Genomic DNA, 17,453 nt, shown 5'->3' with positions numbered 1-17,453 from the left:
ATTACTTTATTATAAGTTTTGCTTTATAATTACCATGAGGCTTTCATAAAATATCTTAGAGTTATAACTGGCTGTGTTAAGCTGGTAACAGCTTAACTTTGATCACATAAAAAAAGTACACTTTGGTGTTGTTGTTTTTGGTGACTGGCTGGTACAGGGATCTGAATCCTTTGGTCTGGGTGTTGTAACACTGTGCTCTAACCAACTGAGCCAACCGGCCAGCTGAACTCTACACTTTCACTCCACCTCCCACTTTCTATGTTTTCAGTGTCCCAATTTGCACGTTTGTATATTGTATATCCCTTAACAAATTATTTTAGCTATTATTATTTGTAATAGTTTTGTCCCTTCACTTTTATAGTAAAGATGTAAGTGGTTTACACACTACCATTACAGTGCTAGTGTGTTTTGAATTTGTGTATTTACTTTTACTGGCGAGTTTTATATTTTCACTTTTTTGTGTGTTACTAATTAGTATCCTTTCCTTTCAGCTTGAAGAGCTCCCTTTAGCATTTCTTGTAAGACAAGTATGGTGGTGGTGAACTCTCTTAGCTTTTGTTTGTCCGGGAAAGTCTTTATCTTTACTTCATTTCTGAAGGACAGCTTTGCTGGGTAAAGATTTTCTTGGTTTGCAGTTTTTATCCTCCAGTACTTTGAATAAAGCATCACATTCTCTCCTGTCCTGTAAGGTTCTGCTGAGAAATCCACTGCTAGCCTTATTAGAACTTCCTTATACATGATTTGCTTTTATTATTTTGCTGCTTTCAAGATCTTATCTTTGTTTTTGATTTTTGACAGTTTGGTTATAATGTTTTTTAGTGTAGTCTTATTTGGATTGAATCTTATTAGAGAACTTTGGCCTCCCTATACCTGGATACAATTATTACTCCCTACCCCAAAGAAATGCATATTATGCTCTCTTTCTTGCTTTATTTTCCCCAGATTTGGAAAGTTTTCTGCTAGTGTTCTTTAAATAAGCTTTCTTAACTCTAGGGTTGTTGTATGCCATGGTTTGCCAGGGACGGAACTGGTTTATTTCTGTTGTAGAGGAGTTAACACGTATCAGTTATTTTAAGTGCCCCTTTCTACTTTCAGTAGTGTCTCAGCTTAGTTGAAAAACTATGTGGTTACCCTACTTATCACTATCTAACATTCTATATATTTCCTCTATTTTATTTGTTTTCTGTCTCTCCACCCTCGAATGTAAGTTCTATGAAGGCAGGAATTTTTGTTCTATATCTATTCCTAGCACCTACAACAGTGCTTGACATATAATGAGCATTCAAATATTGCATGAATGAATGAAACATTGTTTAAAGTCTGTTCTGTTACGATAAAACATACTCAAATGTTTAAAAAGAAGTCTGGCCCCTTTAAGAAGAGTTTATGAGGACAAATGCCCTTGAAGTTGCTGTTGGTATGAAAAAACATATTTATAGAATTGCTATTGGAAGCTAGTAGAGATTGAAAAAGCAAAAGTTCAATAATTGCTGTGAAATGTCATGCTTCATTGACGCTACATTTCATTATGTGCTAAGAAAAAGGTGAGACTTCTTAAATTCAAAATCAATGCTTTCCATGTTGGTTTGTCAGTGCCTCATTGGAATAAAAAATATTTTCAGGTTTTAGCTCTGTTTTCTCCCCAATTAAGAATAAGTTTCTACCTTTGAGAAGCTCGTGTTTTTGTAAAAAACTTAGATGTATAGCGACACAATTACAACAATATATGATGTCTGCTGTAATATAGTATGTGTTTGTATTCAATATACAATATCCACAAAGCAGGGACTTCTTAATATTGCTTAAATGAGGTGGAGAATATTTCTAAGTTACAGTGATTTACAGGTTATCTTCATATGATTGAGTTTTGAGAGTTCTTTACATATTCTAAATATGTCTTTTATCAGGTATTGTAAATATTTTCTCCAGGTCAGTGGCTTAACTTTATTTCCTTAACAGTCATTTGAAAAGCAAAAAGTTTTCAATTTTGACGAATTCATATTCATATTCATCAGTTTTAAAAACTTTTGTGTTTTTGTCATATCCAAATTTCTATTGGGTTTCATCTAGAAGCTTTTGTTTTAGCTCTCACTGAAAGGACGGAGGACCCGAGCTGATAAGACGACAGGACCCGAGCTGACAGTTCGCCAGAGAAGTTCCACTTTATTCAAGGACTGCACGTATATTTATAGGGAGCTGCGTTCCAGGTTTGGATAGGGGGTGGACGGGCAGTAGCTGATTGGACGGGGCTGGGCAGGAAGTGAGCCCTGACCTGTGACTGGTTGAGGTTTTGGCACCGGTGGGCTTTTACTGCGGAGAAGAACCCAGAAGGGTGCCATATTGCCAGGGAGTGCCTTCCCCCTCCCCCTTCGCTTGAGTGCCCACAGTGTCCTTACACTCACATTTAGGTCTGTGATCTAATTTTAGTTAATTTTATTGTATAGTGTGAGGTGAGGGTTGAGGTTCATTTATTCACATAGGCATGTCCAATTCTTTCAGTACCATTTGTTAAAAATATTATCTTTTCCTCCATTAAATTACCTTGGCACCTTCGTCAAAAATAAACTGACTAAGGGCCGGCCCGGTGGCGCACTGCTATAGTGCGCCGCTTGGGAAGCGCGGTGGCGCTCCCGCCGAGGGTTCGGATCCCACATACAGACCAGCCGCTCACTGGCTGAGCGAGGGGCGGGAGCAACACCGAGGGTTGCGATCCCGTGGCCGGTCCCGGTCCGGTATGGGCGCGACACTGAGGGTTGCGATCCGTTGCCGATCACGAAAAAAGACAAAAAAAAAGGAAAAATAAATAAATAAATAAATAAATAATAAACTGACTAAAATTTGACTTGTGGGTAAGATGAATGAAGTACACTCCCTCTTGTCTCCACTGCTGAGTGCAGCTATAAACCCTAAGGCAGAATGTTTGGAACAGTTATTTTGAAGACGCTGAAAAGAAAATACTAGTAGGCCATCAGGGAAGAACAACAGAATTTGAAGTACCACTGAACTTGTTTTGAGTTTACCATTTTTTCTGTTCTTCCTGCCATGTGGACCCTGACATGGTGCAGTAGAGCAGGGTAACTAAACTGGAAAGTACCAGAGATGGGGGACAGAGATAGGGAGGAGTTCTGGAAAGCAAGCCCACAGTGCTGATCATAAACTACTGTTACTGACAGGCCAGGCTTGCCCTGCCGTCTCGCATTAAACAAATGACTTGAAAGTCCAAAAGTTGGTGCAAGGATTGGAAGGTGTATTCAGATTACAGGTACTCAACTAAATGTCTAACCAAGCAAACAAACAAAGAGAAAAGAGGAGCAGTGGGGTCCAGTTCAGCCTAGTCCCAATCGGCAGGGCCAACCTATTCCCTTAACAGGAATTGATAAAAGCAGTTCTCCCCACTGTTTTCAGCATAAAGAAGAAAAGTATCGACTAGATTTAAATCAGAAAAACAAAGCGTAGCCAGGAGCCCTCCAGGGTGCCCCTGCATAGTAGTGGATACAATCCGACCAAACAGAAGGGGGCTTGGAAAGTCAGAGAAAGGTAAAGAGAATAAAGCATTGCCTTGTCAAATTTAGGCCAGGGACTGCAAGAGAGATCTCCCAGCAGCAGAGACATGGGAGCAAAATAGTCCCAGTGGCCACTTGCCTCTTGCAGCTGGAGTCTTTTCTGGTGTCCAAAGCTTTGCAATTTTTGCCAGTGATTAAATTAGGCTCTCAGATTCCAAAGTCATGGAAATAAACAATGCACCCAAATAGTAAAGCAAACAAGGCTTTATTAAAAGAGGAGATAGACTTATGCATAAGGGGGGTAAGAAGAGTAAAGCTAGCCCCCCCCCCCAGGGGAGCTGCTCAGGGTCTTTTACAGGGAAAGGAGTTAAGGGGTGGCAGGCAGCGTCACTGGAGGTGGTCTGTTCTGTCCTTCCTGGTTGCGTCATGGGCTCATGCTCAGTAGGCAGTGGTGTTCATCATTGTCACCCCAGGAGGCTCATTGTAGCAGTCACCTTGATGTTTTGTGCACAGGTGGGAATTCCTAAAAGGGTCTTAGGTTAATCTGTAACTTTTACAATTATAGTAAACAAGCCTTGGGGAGGGGTTTTGCAACTCAGTAAATATCTGTTTCCTCTGTTATGTAGGTCTGTTTTGTCAGGGCAGCCCCGTGGGGTAATCATTTTCCCTGAGGGGTCTCATGACTGAGGAGTGGAAAAGTAACAAAGTGTCCTCTGCAGGGAAAATGGAGTCAGTTTGGTTCACAGGCCCAGCCTTACTCTTCTTTCACTACCAGGCTCCCCCTCTGACCTGCACACGCTTGAACGTACTCCTAATCATCATACACAAGACTTTGAGAACTGAACAAAAGGATCCACCACTGCCCGCTTCCCACATTGGCCACTGGGTGGTGCATGAACACAGGAAAGATGTGAGTGGCTCAGCAAAGGTTTTTGAAAGCTGAACTGACATTGGAACCACAGCCCACAGAGGGTAGGTTTGAACGTGTGACGTGGAGTTACCCATTACCAACATTCTCCATAGGATTTAAACAATCTCATAACATACAAAATGTTCAGAGCACAATAAAACATTAGTTGGCATATGAAGAACCAGGGGAATATTCATTCACACAAAAAGGACAAAGTATGTATTTATGTAGTTAACATAAAAAATAATAAATTAGAATGCAGAAAAAGTAAAACTGATAAAACCAACAGCTGGTTCTTTGAACATATGATAAAAATAGATAAACCTGTAACAACACTGAATAATAAAAAGAAAAAACACAAGTGCACACTACAAATGAGAGGTTTCTATCCACCAGTACAGAGATTTTGAAATTATACTAAGTACAACTGTATGCCAATGCATCTGAAAACCTACATGAAATGGATAATTTTTTTTTTTTTTGTCTTTTGTCTTTTTCCGTGTCCGGCAATGGATCGCAACCCTCAGTGTTGCCCCCGTACCGGACCGGGGACCGGCAACGGGATTGCAACCCTTGGTGTTGCTCCCGCGCCTCGCTCAGCCAGTGAGCAGGAACCGGTCTGCATGTGGGATCCGAACCCTCGGGCGGGAGCGCCGCCGCGCTTCCCAAGCGGCGCACTTATCCAGTGCGCCACCGGGCCGGCCCCGAAATGGATAATTTTGAAGAAAAACATAAATCACTAAAATTTACTCATGAGAATGTATGTGTTAATCTAGTCAGGCTACATGATGCTGTGGTAGTCACTCCCAGTCCTGGTGGCCACACGTCCACTGCAGGTGAGAGGTCGCTCTGCTCCATGTGGACATTACTATCTGGGACATTTCCCGTCATATGGCCATGATGGGAGGGAAATATAATTCGATTCCAGGGAAGGGCAATGAATATACATGAAGAACAAAACAGTCCATTTAATGGTTGAAAACTGAACTAACCATAACCATAAACCAAATGGAAAAAATTGTGAAAGATCTACACCCCTTTCCACACACACAAAAGGAATGCCGAACCCCAAAGCTCTTATGAGTAAATTCTATCAAATCTTCAAGAAAATAACGGTTATTGTGTCTTATAAGTTGAGGAGATGCTGTATAAATTGCCTCCCAATGGAGACTCCAATATGTAATAGTGTAGTCCTACAGAATACTGTTTTGCTTTGTTTAATCCACAATTTTCCAAATTTACTTGACCATAGATGCCCCTCACCCTCAGACTCCTCTTAATCCCCAATGGAATACATTTCTGCAAATCCTGTTATAAACCAATCTCAAACATACATATAAATGCAAAGATCCTAAATAAAATATTAGTAAATTAAGTCAAGCAGTATTTTAAAAATACACCACAAGCAAGTAGAGTTTATTTTAAGAATGTAAATAAATTTTAAACATAAACGGATTTACTAATATAATTAATTACATTAACAGGTTAAGGGAAGAAAACCATTTGATTTTCTCAATGGGTTACCAGAAAGATATTTGAAAAACAACATACATTTTTTTTTTCTAAAAGCACTTAGTAAAATAGTAATGCAGTGAAAAATCACATAGCTTTATAAAGATAAAGTTGAAATGCTATTATTCACCATTTACTCCAAGTTCTAGCCAGTGTAAAAAGACAAGAAACGGAAATGAAGCATACATATTAGAAAGGAAGAAAAAACATTATCATTATTTGTAGATTGTAGCGTCTACCTGGAAAGCAGAAGAGATCAACTGGAAATTATTTGAAGTAATAAGAGAGTTTCGTAAGGTGTCTGGTTACAAGATATAAATATAAACAAATCTACAGATTTCCTATACACTAGCCATGACAGTTAGAACGTGTAATGAGAAAAAGAGCCCATTCAAATAATAGCAGAAGTTATAAAATATCTGGGAATAAACAAAATGGCTAAACTAATAAAAGAATGATAAAAAGTTACTGATAGGCATCAATGGAGAACTAAAATAATGAAATGACATATTCTTGGGTAAATATTGTAAAGATGCTCATTCCTGCCATATGTGAGTGACAGTAAATTAATACAATTTCAATCAAAATCACAACCCTACCTCAGGGGGAACTTGAGACATTTATTCTCAAGTTCTAACTAATATAACTGCATGACAATAGTGAAGATAATTTTGAAGGGACAAAATATATCTACGGATAGTGCTGGGACAAATAGCCATTTGGATAGGCCTTCCCAGCTCCCGAACTAGAAAACTGTTGTATTGGTCAGTTTTCTCCCACTGATAATAGAATACCTGAAACTGGGTAATTTAAGAAATGAAATTTATTTATTATAGTTTCGATACCTGGGAAGTCCAGGGTCTCTTATTACTTCACATAAAATAGTTGTCATTCCTATTTCCACATACTATACATAAGTCGATGCCTAAGGAAACCCAAATCCATTATAGGAAAACAGTTGCTATGGTCTGAATGTTTGTCTCCTCCAAAGCTCATGTGGAACTTAATTCCCAATATTGTATTTGAAAGGTGGGGCCTTTAAGAGGTGATTGGATAAATTTTGTTTCTTCATAAATTACCACTTTCAGATACTCTGTTATCACCAGTGACTAATATAACAGTTTTCTAGTTTTCGGGTGGAGAAGGTCTATCTAAACCTGCCACTATCGCCACAAAACATTAAGACAAGACAACATACTGTACAAGAAAGGTAACGTAAGGTTCATGGTACAAATTGTCTTCTTCACACTTTGTTCTGCAACCACCCAGTCCCCAAAACTCTGACACAAAGACTCTTTCCAGTTTCTCGTACACAACAGATTTGGTCACCTAGATATTAGAGACTTCTGTATTACCAACCACCAGAAAGTTTAAAAAGTCAGAAAAACCTGAAAAAATATTTGTAACACATATGATGAATAAAGAACTAGTTTCCGTATATAAGGAGATTTTACTAATAAATAAGAAAAAAAGCACACTTTTATTATTTAGGCCTACTTTCAGCTTCAAGTAACAGAAAACCAATAATCAAAGATATACGTATTTAAAAATACTGATACAGTATTCATCTCTCAAATTTAGAAAAGTTGAAAGATTGACAATAATGCCCAGTATAAACACGATCATACGCTCTTTATGGTCATTCAGTGAAATGTTTCTGAAGAGCAATCTGATCAATTACACCAAAAAATTTTAAGTGTGTATATTCTTTGATTCCACTTTTAGGATTTTGACTTGAGGGCATAATTGATCAAATACACAGAGGTGTATTTGCATTGTAGAATTGCTTTATAACAGCAAAGAATTGCACAAAATCTAAGGAGGATTGATTAAATAACTTATTGTATGTTCATACAGTGAAATGCTATTGTATCACTTAGGAGACTTTCAGCTACAAGTGGAAAAAATGGTATTAATTAAAACGGGATTTATTATCTCATGTGACAAAGAGTCTTAATATAGGGTGACTCCAGGGTAGTTAAATCTGTAGCTCAATGACATCAGCAAGGACCCAGTTTTCTTCTATCTCTGCTCTGCAATTTTCAGTATGTGAACCCCCTGATCACGTTCAAGAAATATGTACAGGCATTGATTGACTGTAGAGATATAGTTGGCAAAAACAGACAAGCTCTTGCCCTCATGTATTTATAGAAAATACACTGCTTGTGAAGAGGTAACAGCACAGTATGTGTTACATGATACTGTTTATGATAAAGATCCATTTAGGTACAAACATATTATAATACCTAACATTTTCTGAGTATAGTTATTATGTGATGTTTACCAAGTGCCAGGGCCTGTACTAAGTACTATATATGGATTATCTCGCTTCATCCTCACAACCCTAGGAGTTAAATACTATTATTATTCAAACTTATACATGTGTAAGCTGGTACTCAGAGAGATTGACTCACGAGTATATTAACTGGTAGAGTCAGAATTTGAACCCATGTTTGTCTTACTTTAAAGTCCATACTCTTAACCACTATGGTAAACAAACTTTTGAAAAGTAAAATAAAAAAATCCAGAAGGAAATAGACCACACTTTTAATAATCATTTTCTTTAGGAACTGATGTTTGAATGCAGTTGACTACAAGAGTTGGGAGAAAGGGGAAGGAAAATAAAGTCAGGGGGTAGACTGGCAATGGGTAGTGGTTGATTGACTAAAGGTCCTAAAGAAGTTCAAAACAGGGATCATGGGACGGAGTGGACAACCAGAGCTTGTAATCAGTGAAGAGTTCCAGAGGCTGCATAAAATTTGGAAATTCTTCAGGACAGGGACACGTGTGTATTTTACTGAAGTGAAGTAAGAGTCAGGCCATTGAATTAAAGTAGGGCAAGAAAATAATCATTCGTTCAAGTACTTACCGATTATACAAGCACATTCTATGTGGTACAGGTTGGAGAAATACTGGTGAACAAGATGAATGAGATCCCTGCTTTTGTTGAACTCCTAGTTGGAGAGGTAGGCAGAGGCCAGGTTCTGGCAGGGCCTTGTAGCCATGTTAAGAAATGGAAGGTTTCTTTGGATTTTTTCTAAATGTGATGAGAAACTACTCATGGGCTTGAAGCAGGGGAATGACTTGATCTGATTTATGTTGTGAAAAGATCACTCTGGCTGTTATATTGAGAATGTGTCATTGTGGTGGGAGCAAGAGACCAGTTAGGAAGATATTGAAGTAGTTCAGGTAAGAGTTGATAGTGGCTTAGACAAAAGTGATAGCAATGGAGATGAAGGAAAAATGGAGTTCACAGTGCTTGATGATGGATTTAATATGAGAAGTGAGAGGAAGTGAGGAATCAAGGATAACTCCCAAATTTGTACCTTCAGCAAGCAGGTAGATGGTGGTATGTTTATAGAGATGAAGAAGGCTGGGGTGGATAGAGCGCATTTTAATAGATGTTGACTTTGTATTGGATATGTTGAATTTGAGGAATTTGTGTCTAGTAGGCAAGTTGGCTGAATTGGTATAATGCTCAGAAGAGTGGGCTGTAGTCTCTCGTTTGGGAGCCAGAAATGCAAAGACTGAACTAAAGATATGGGAGTAAGATTGTCTAGGGAGAGGACAGGATGGAGAGCAAGAAAAGGATTGGGCGTCTGACAGAACTGAGAGCACCCGCTTCCTGGGAGCCTTGGTGTAGGCAGAAATCATTTCACCAACACTGTGCTGATGAAAGGCCACTCATGACTTCCTGCTTCTTCCAATTCTAGAAACGCATTTTAGTTCTATCTTTGTGAACCCACTGCTGCACTGTGATACTACTGTCCACCCCTTCCTTTTTTGGTACACCCTAAACTTTGTTGTTCTTCAAAGAAGACTAAAGAGTAAAACCCCGGGTTGAGCTTTCAGTAAGGACTTATGGGGCCCTGTCTTCCCTAAGATCAGGAAGCTGCTTGCAGATCTTGGAAGCGGCTGGCTCCAGAACTTGATGGAAGTGAGGGAGAAATCCATGCAAATATCTCAGAAAAGAAAATTCTGGACAGAGGGAAGAGCAAGTACAAATTCCCTGAGGTGGGAATGTGCTTGTTGTGTTTGAAGGACAGGAAGGGAACCTGTGTAGCTGGAGTAAAATGAACAAGGGGTCAGCAGTAAGAAATGAGGTTCCAGAGTGATGGAATTCATTTTGAAGGGTTCTTCTGAAGGCCATTGGAAGGACTTTGGGTTTTAAGCTGAGTGAAATGGATAACCATTGGAGAATGATGAGTAGATGATTGCTTATAACTAGTTTTTATCAGGCTCCCTCTGGCAGGGGACGAGATCGGCAGCTATGACAACATTACCAGGCAAGTGCTAGTGGCCAGCACCAGCGTGTGAGCAGTGAAAATGGTAAAAAGCTGTCAGATTCTGGTTATATTTTTAAGGTAGAGCCAGCATAATTTCCAGATAGATCGGATGTAGACTGTGAAAGAAAGGAGTCAAGGGTGACTCCAAGGTTTTTGACAAGAGTACATGAAAGACAAAGTTGCCATTTACTGAGGAAGGGAAGGCTGTGGGAGGAACAGATTTGGGAAGTAGACGAGGAGCCTGATTCGGGACATGTTAAATCTGTGATGCCTGATAGGACATTAAAACGGAGATGTCAGGTAGGCAGTTGGTTATGAGGGTCTGCAGTCTATGGAAAAGAGACAAACAAAACAGATATAAGTTCAGGACTCAGTGGCTTATAGATGGGATTTACAGCCGCGGGACTGAAGGAAGTCACCAAGGGAACCCATAGGAATGAGGAAAACATGATGAAGCCCTGGGGAGCATTTGAAGGAGAATTGAATGATAAACCACACCCAATGCTGTCACGTCGCTTGTTTCCTTTCTTCTTTCCTTCCTCCCTTCCTTCCATTCACTCATTGCTATAAAAGTGATAAAGCCGTGTGGAACTTAGCCTACCCATGCCCAGACTCAGAATTAAACATCTTTCCCTTCTTTATTCTCTCCCAAATATGTACTATCAACCCTGAGAAGTGTGCTGAACTATCAACCCTGAGAAGTGTGCTGAACTATTGTGTTCCAACCTGGGCCCCTCACTCCAAGTGAGCCCGATACAAAAAGCTCACCAGCGTAGGATTGGAAAATACTGAGGCAATTTAGTCTGGAGAAAAGAAGACTCTCTGAGGAAGACAATAGTTGTAATCAACGACCTGGTGACAGAATTGAGATCCTTGACTAAAAATTGCAGTGATGAAGATTTAGGCTTGACACAACTAACTTTTCCCAAAGTGGCCAGGAAGTAGTGAGGTCTCTGTGACTTTCAATATGATGGTCATATAACTTCCAGAAATCATATTCTGTCTCTGGCTTTGAGATACTGGTGAATACAGCCGTGCATAGTATATGTCACATCTTACTGACATCCTTGGTAGCGGTTGCTGGGCTGTAGTGACAGACTCTGGAAATAGCTACAACACACACCTGGATCACATAATCAACCATTTTACTAAATACAAGCATATTTTCATTCACATACAGCTAAATAAAGCATTTTTCACATTTCACTACAGTGCACAACAAAGTGAAGAAAAAGTATACAGTACATTTTATTCTGGCATATGAGACAATCTAATCCAACATGCACTTATGGTCTTTGTTACAAGTTATCTTTTCTTCACCTATGTAGTAAAATAGCTTCTAAAGCTTCATCCTTAGTATTATATGAACACCTGATTTCATCACACATTTTCTAAAACCCACTTATTTCAGTGACAACAGCACTGAATTCTACAAAAATGATTTTTAAAGTTTCTAGACCTTGTTTAAGCAGTTAAGCTCAGCCACCTCTGCTGGATCTATGCTGAGTATTTTTAAACCTGCCTTAAAAATGTCAGGAATGGGAAAAGTATACACATAATGTATTTTAGTCAAGAAAACTGTAGAGAAGTTTTGTTTCTATCCTTATTTGAACTGACAAGAATCTAGTCAGCTCTCATTTATCCACTGGATAATCTTACTTTCAGAATCTTCTACATATAATTAAGTATAGTAGTTGATAAAATTTTGTGTTAACCCAATTTGCGGTCTTTTACAACCATGAATCTGGCAATTTAGTTACCTGACCCAAGCAAGCTCATGTAAAATGGATATGGAGATGATCAGTTCACTTACAGTTGATGTTGCAAATTGGTCCAAGGTGTTTTGCTCATTCAGCTTGGGGCACAGGGGGCAGAACAGTTTTCCATAATTTTCATTATTTCACTTCTTTATTTTGGCGGAAGCAACTTCCCAAACTTTCAGATTCAGTCACATTCATACTAAAGTTCAGTACTATATCTCAAAGCCATTTTCCATTCTTAGGCTTTCCTATCATAATGGATATGATAAACCTGACTCTAATCATAATAGTTTTTACCGTCAAAAGTATGGCTTTTGCCTAGCTCAACTGGCTACAATCCAAAATAGTTTAAAGCATCACCTCTCAAGAACATAATGGAAACTTCAAGGCAGCCATTCCAATTTGCTGTTTGTTCACCTGAGAATTAAGAGCTGACTCTTTAGGATTGATGGGAACCCAGTGTAGGTATTTGGCAGACAGGTGGCCAAGGTCATTGTGGTGTGAGTATTTTATCCCTACACCACTTCCCATTGATGTATTTGGTTCCTTTCAAGAAAATGTCCATTGTGTTTCAGTGATAAGAACACTTACAGCCCATACAGTTTTAATGTGTTTTCAGTTGTGCAATTATTCACTTGTTTAAAGCTCTCTTGTCAATAATACCTGAATGGGCTTTACCTTTGATTCATTCCCAGGTACCATCAGGATTATAGCTGAGTTACAGTCAATAAGGAAAACATATCCTAACATGTAGAGAACATTTATTTACAGTCACATTTCTTCCAAAGTAAATAAATTCATAATTATTTATTAATCTGACAACAAGATAATGCAAGGAAAAGAACTAGAAGTTAGGAGTCCTTGACCTTGGCCAAGTGAGTCTCCTGACTCTTAGTTTACTATTCTGTAAAATGGGGACAAGAACCTCACAGGCCTGTTATGATGAGCAAATAAGTTGCTCAAGTAACTGTAACGTATTTGTGAGGGTTACAGAGACTCCTGTTGAGCAGGTACTCAGTACACAATTGACAAGCGAGTATTTGCATCAGGGCTCTCTTCAGAGGCAATCCGTGTGTTGGAACTGTCAGGTGCCTGAAGCAGCAGGCAGGCTGTTTACTTCCAGATTGCAGCCACCCATGCAGTAAAACCCCAGGGAAGATCCGAGGGGGAGCTAGGGTATGGCATCTGGGTTACAGTGTTTCTTCTACTAATATGATACTTGGCATGGGACAATTTCATTCACATGGCTGGTAACTCTACCACAAGGGTGGACGTTTTCTCAAATGTGATATTCAAATCATTTTACTAGACACCAGACCTTCGCAAATAGCTGGTTCATGCCCCTCACTTTCCAGGTGAGCCGTTAGAAGCTATAAGAGGTACCTTTCAACCAAACCCAGGACACACATTTGGTACAGGCTATTCCCACTGAATAAGTTGATTCCATAGTCTTTGTCTCATAGTCTTAATTAGTTAGGGCCCAATGTGACACTTTTTTTTTCCCTTTACATATTTCTTTATGTTTATGACCTATGAATGAGCTGAAATACCAAGAAACAATTGTCCTGTCTATAGGTATGTTTTCCCGAACCCCGGGGCCTTAACATGTGGCCCACGAGGGGCATATGGAGCGGTCACTGTCCAGCATGGGCCACAAAACAGTGCCTGGCCTGGCCCATGTGAGCAATTCAGTCCCTCGATCACAGCACCCAGGCTCCCCATTCACGTGCACACGAGCCTGTCAGAGCCCCCGTGGAAAGGAGGCTCACTTGGTATCCAAATGGAGGTTGAGCTTTCTTCAGTCACACGAGGATTATATTTGTTTCAGTCACTTTTAAGTTCGGGTGGGAGAGCATGTTTCGGAAATCAAAGGGTGGACTAGCACAAACATCTCCTCTCTGATTTGACAACCTCTTCGGAAGAGTGAACCACATTTGGTACAAATCCACTCTTCACCCCTTCCCAGCCCTCCTGAATTGTAATCTCGCCCCTTTTAACCAGCTCATAAATGTCTCTCGTCAGGTCTGTGAAGGCTTTCTCCACATTAATGGCATCTCGGGCTGACGTTTCAATGTACTTCATGCCATATGCAGCAGCCAGTTTCTCGGCCTCATGGCGAGTCACTTGCCTCTGTGTATCCAGGTCACACTTGTGACCCACCAGAACAAATACAATTTGGTAGGGCTGAACGTGTACTTTGGTCTCTTCTAACCACTCATGGACATTCTGGAAGGACCTGCGGTTGGTAATGTCAAATAAGAGAAGACCACCTACTGAATTCCTGTAGTAGGCGCGAGTGATGGATCTAAAACACAAGAGAGAAGTAGAGTCAAGACCGTGCCCCGCAACTCAGTGCAGTCCAGGCTTCCTGGTGGCTGACGCACTCTTTTAGTGAAAGCGATTTTTTAAAACAAGGGAATATAAATGCCATTCAATGAGAATAATATGTGGGTTTTCAACTGGGCGAAACTTGGAGATAACGTCTTCTAGAAATGAAAGCCCACGGACATAGGCTTTCAGGCATTTCCCCAGTTCGGCACTGAGAAGGGACCCTGGGGGACCTGGTGCAGAACCACGACCAACTCTCTGAGCCCCAGACCTGAGTAACTGACAGAGACATAGGCACGTAGGTCACAGGGTTATCAGGAGGCAAGATGAAGTAATGGGTATTGAAGTGTTCTGTGACATGCACAGTTCATTGCAAAAGGTAACAGTTGAAGCAGGATTTTTTAAAAATAAAAATGAACTTATGATAGTTAACAGAAAACAGTTATAAGTATATAGGTACTTTGCAATATACTCTACTTTTTCCATCGATCATTACCATAGTTCTCTTTCCACTGCTGTTATTAATCATCATCATCCTCTAACGGGGGTCCTCAGTCTGTTCTGTGGGGAAAAAAAACTGTGGAAACGGGAAAAAGCCGGACAGTGAAGGATTCAGCATCAAAGTGCCGACTCGGCAGCCACCAGCTAGGAAAAAACTGCCTAAATAGCTGAAGTTTCCCCTTAAAATGACATTATTTATTTAAATCATTGCAATTAGGATATTTCTAAAACCTATTATATATTGCCTGTACTTAAACAGAAGAAAACTCACATTTTAACTTCTTGTCACAAATATACAGTAAGGTATTTTGCTTCGAGTGCGTTAGACTTTTACACGTCTACGATCACTTGCTGTAGACGATGGTGATTTTTGATCTGTGTCTATTTTTAGGTTTCTGTCTCCTTAGATGAAGAAGATAAACAATGAAGCACTCAACAGCTTAAGGCTTAGTTAAGATGAGCCAATGTTAACAGAGCAGACACTGTCCAGGGCACAAACAGTTCAGGCTACATGATGGCAAATGAATCCAAGTCTCCAGAACCAGGCAAATCAGCCCTGGGGTCTGAAAACATTTTTAATTCCCTTATGTTTGAAGATTCATGGAGACTGGTAGATGTACCAGAAAATTAGACATGAACAAAGGTTTTGATTTGTGAAAAGCTTGATTCAAGAAATCAATAGGCAAGCTGGAGATCCCTGTCAAAACTCTAGAATACATTATTACATTAATGGTTTGTGAGTATTAACAAAAAAACCTGACAAAGCCCTTTCTAAGCATGACATAGTATGCATAAAACTTAAAATCTTCCCTACAACAACTTAAAGTGAAAAGACAAATGAAAAACTGGGAACATATCTTAAAGGTATGACAGAAATGGGTTAATATTTTCCTTTTTTTTTTTTTTTCAGGGTGGCCGGCTGGTATGGGGATCCAAACTAATATTCTTAATCTGTAAAAAGTTCTTACAAATCAATATTGCCTAGTAACTATAAACAGTGGATATGAACAGGCTGTTCATACAGAAAGAAATTCTAACAAACATATAAAAGATACCTTTCTTCACTTTTGAGAAATGCATTTTTTCAAAGTAACCTGTACAAGGATATTTGCCACAATATTGTTTGTGGAAATAGGGAGCTGGAGATAAGTTTGTAATTATCTCTTCTCCCTACACATCTTAAATGACCTAACCAGTATCTTCTATGCTCATTAGTGTCCAATAGATAAATGAGTAAATGATCATAAACATGGGTTTTTGAGTCCTTTTGATATGGTTCCTGATGCTCCACCTGACTTCATTTCAAATCTTTCTTTGCGAAGTTTTCTGTGTATGCTCTGCTGTCTGTAACTTCTGTCTTTTATACATGCTGTTTCCTATCCCTGGCTGCTTCCTGCCTTTGCTTGGGCAATCATGCTCATGTAGCCTCATCTTCTCCAATTAACCTTCCTTCCTCTGTGTTCATACATATAATTACCAATAATGCATACTACAAAAGAAAAGCAAAGGGTTGTAAGAGAAAAATATATTCATCGATTACTCATTATGTGCCAGGCGTTACAGTAAGGAGTGGGCATAACAATATGAAGAAGACACTTTTGTGTAAATGCTGATTATCTATTCCCCCTATTATGCTAGCACAGAAGTTCCATGAGGGAAGGGGCTCTGTGTGTTCTCATTACATGGCACCCCCTTGTGTGAATTTCCTCGTGCTGTTTCCTAGAAACACGTCCAGTGTCTGGCACATAATAGGTGATCGCCGAATGTGTGCTGGTTGCAAGAAGGAATCGATTAATTCATCAGTATCCGACGATTTCCTTTATGTTGGGACATATCCTAGTGCGTGTGTGTATGTATGTGTGTGTATATATATATTTATATCTGTGTATGTAATATACACACACACAGAGGTAGACATAAAACATAATACACACGGATCTATATGTATCTATATGTATAGTTATGTTAGGATGACCTGGGCACATTTCTGGAAGTATGTAAAATAGGGACTTAGGCTGATGAATTACAGCGATCAGTTTCAGCTAGTTGACTAGGGGCATGTTGGTGGAGTTGTGGTGCAGGTCATACGCGCTCCTGGCCGGCCTTCCCCGCCAGGGCGCTTCTGCCCCTGCACTGAACTCCCAGCTAGCTGACGGTGGGCTTGAATAGAATCCCCCAGACCCTCGGGGTCGCCCCCGAAGACCGCGACGAGGACCGGGACATCCTGCCTCCCCAGGGGCTGTGCAAGCCCCGAAGCCCCTCCCACGGCTCACGGGCCCGGGCTGCGCTCCCACCTGAACCTCTCTTGACCCGCGGTATCCCAGATCTGGAGCTTGATGCGTTTTCCCGGCTCGATCTCCACCAAGCGGGAGAAAAAATCCACTCCCACGGTGGGGTCCGAAACCTGGGCAAAGCGGCCCTCGGTGAAGCGGCGGATCAGGCAGGACTTGCCCACCGTGGAATCCCCGATAACAATGAGCCGGAACTGGTATAGCCAGATGGCCTCCATGGCGCGGCTCGGCAGGGCTCCTCGGCCCGGGCCTGGGGCGGCGGGAGGGGCACCCCGCCGAGGCCTCAGGGAGCGCAGCTCAGCCCGGATCTAGCTGGGCCGAAAGCCCATCGCCGGCCTGGAAGCCCCCAGCGGGGTAGGCCC

The 17,453-nt window shown here is 40.5% G+C and overlaps 1 protein-coding gene across 1 annotated transcript; it reads right to left on the bottom strand.

Moving 5' to 3' along the window:
• Positions 1 to 11,339: 11,339 nt before the first annotated feature.
• On the bottom strand, positions 11,340 to 17,453 carry RAB39B (RAB39B, member RAS oncogene family). The gene is made up of 2 exons (XM_008591073.1): positions 17,095 to 17,453; positions 11,340 to 14,276 (listed from the first exon to the last, which is right to left on the bottom strand). Exons 1-2 carry the CDS (start codon positions 17,307 to 17,309, stop codon positions 13,850 to 13,852), a joined length of 642 nt encoding a protein of 213 aa, XP_008589295.1. The 5' UTR covers positions 17,310 to 17,453; the 3' UTR covers positions 11,340 to 13,849.

Source organism: Galeopterus variegatus, unplaced genomic scaffold (genome assembly GCF_000696425.1).
Source record: "Galeopterus variegatus unplaced genomic scaffold, G_variegatus-3.0.2 Scaffold6608, whole genome shotgun sequence".
Classification (NCBI taxonomy): domain Eukaryota; kingdom Metazoa; phylum Chordata; class Mammalia; order Dermoptera; family Cynocephalidae; genus Galeopterus; species Galeopterus variegatus.
The sequence above is the reverse complement of the archived record's forward strand: the minus strand, read 5'-3'. Positions and strand labels throughout refer to the sequence as shown.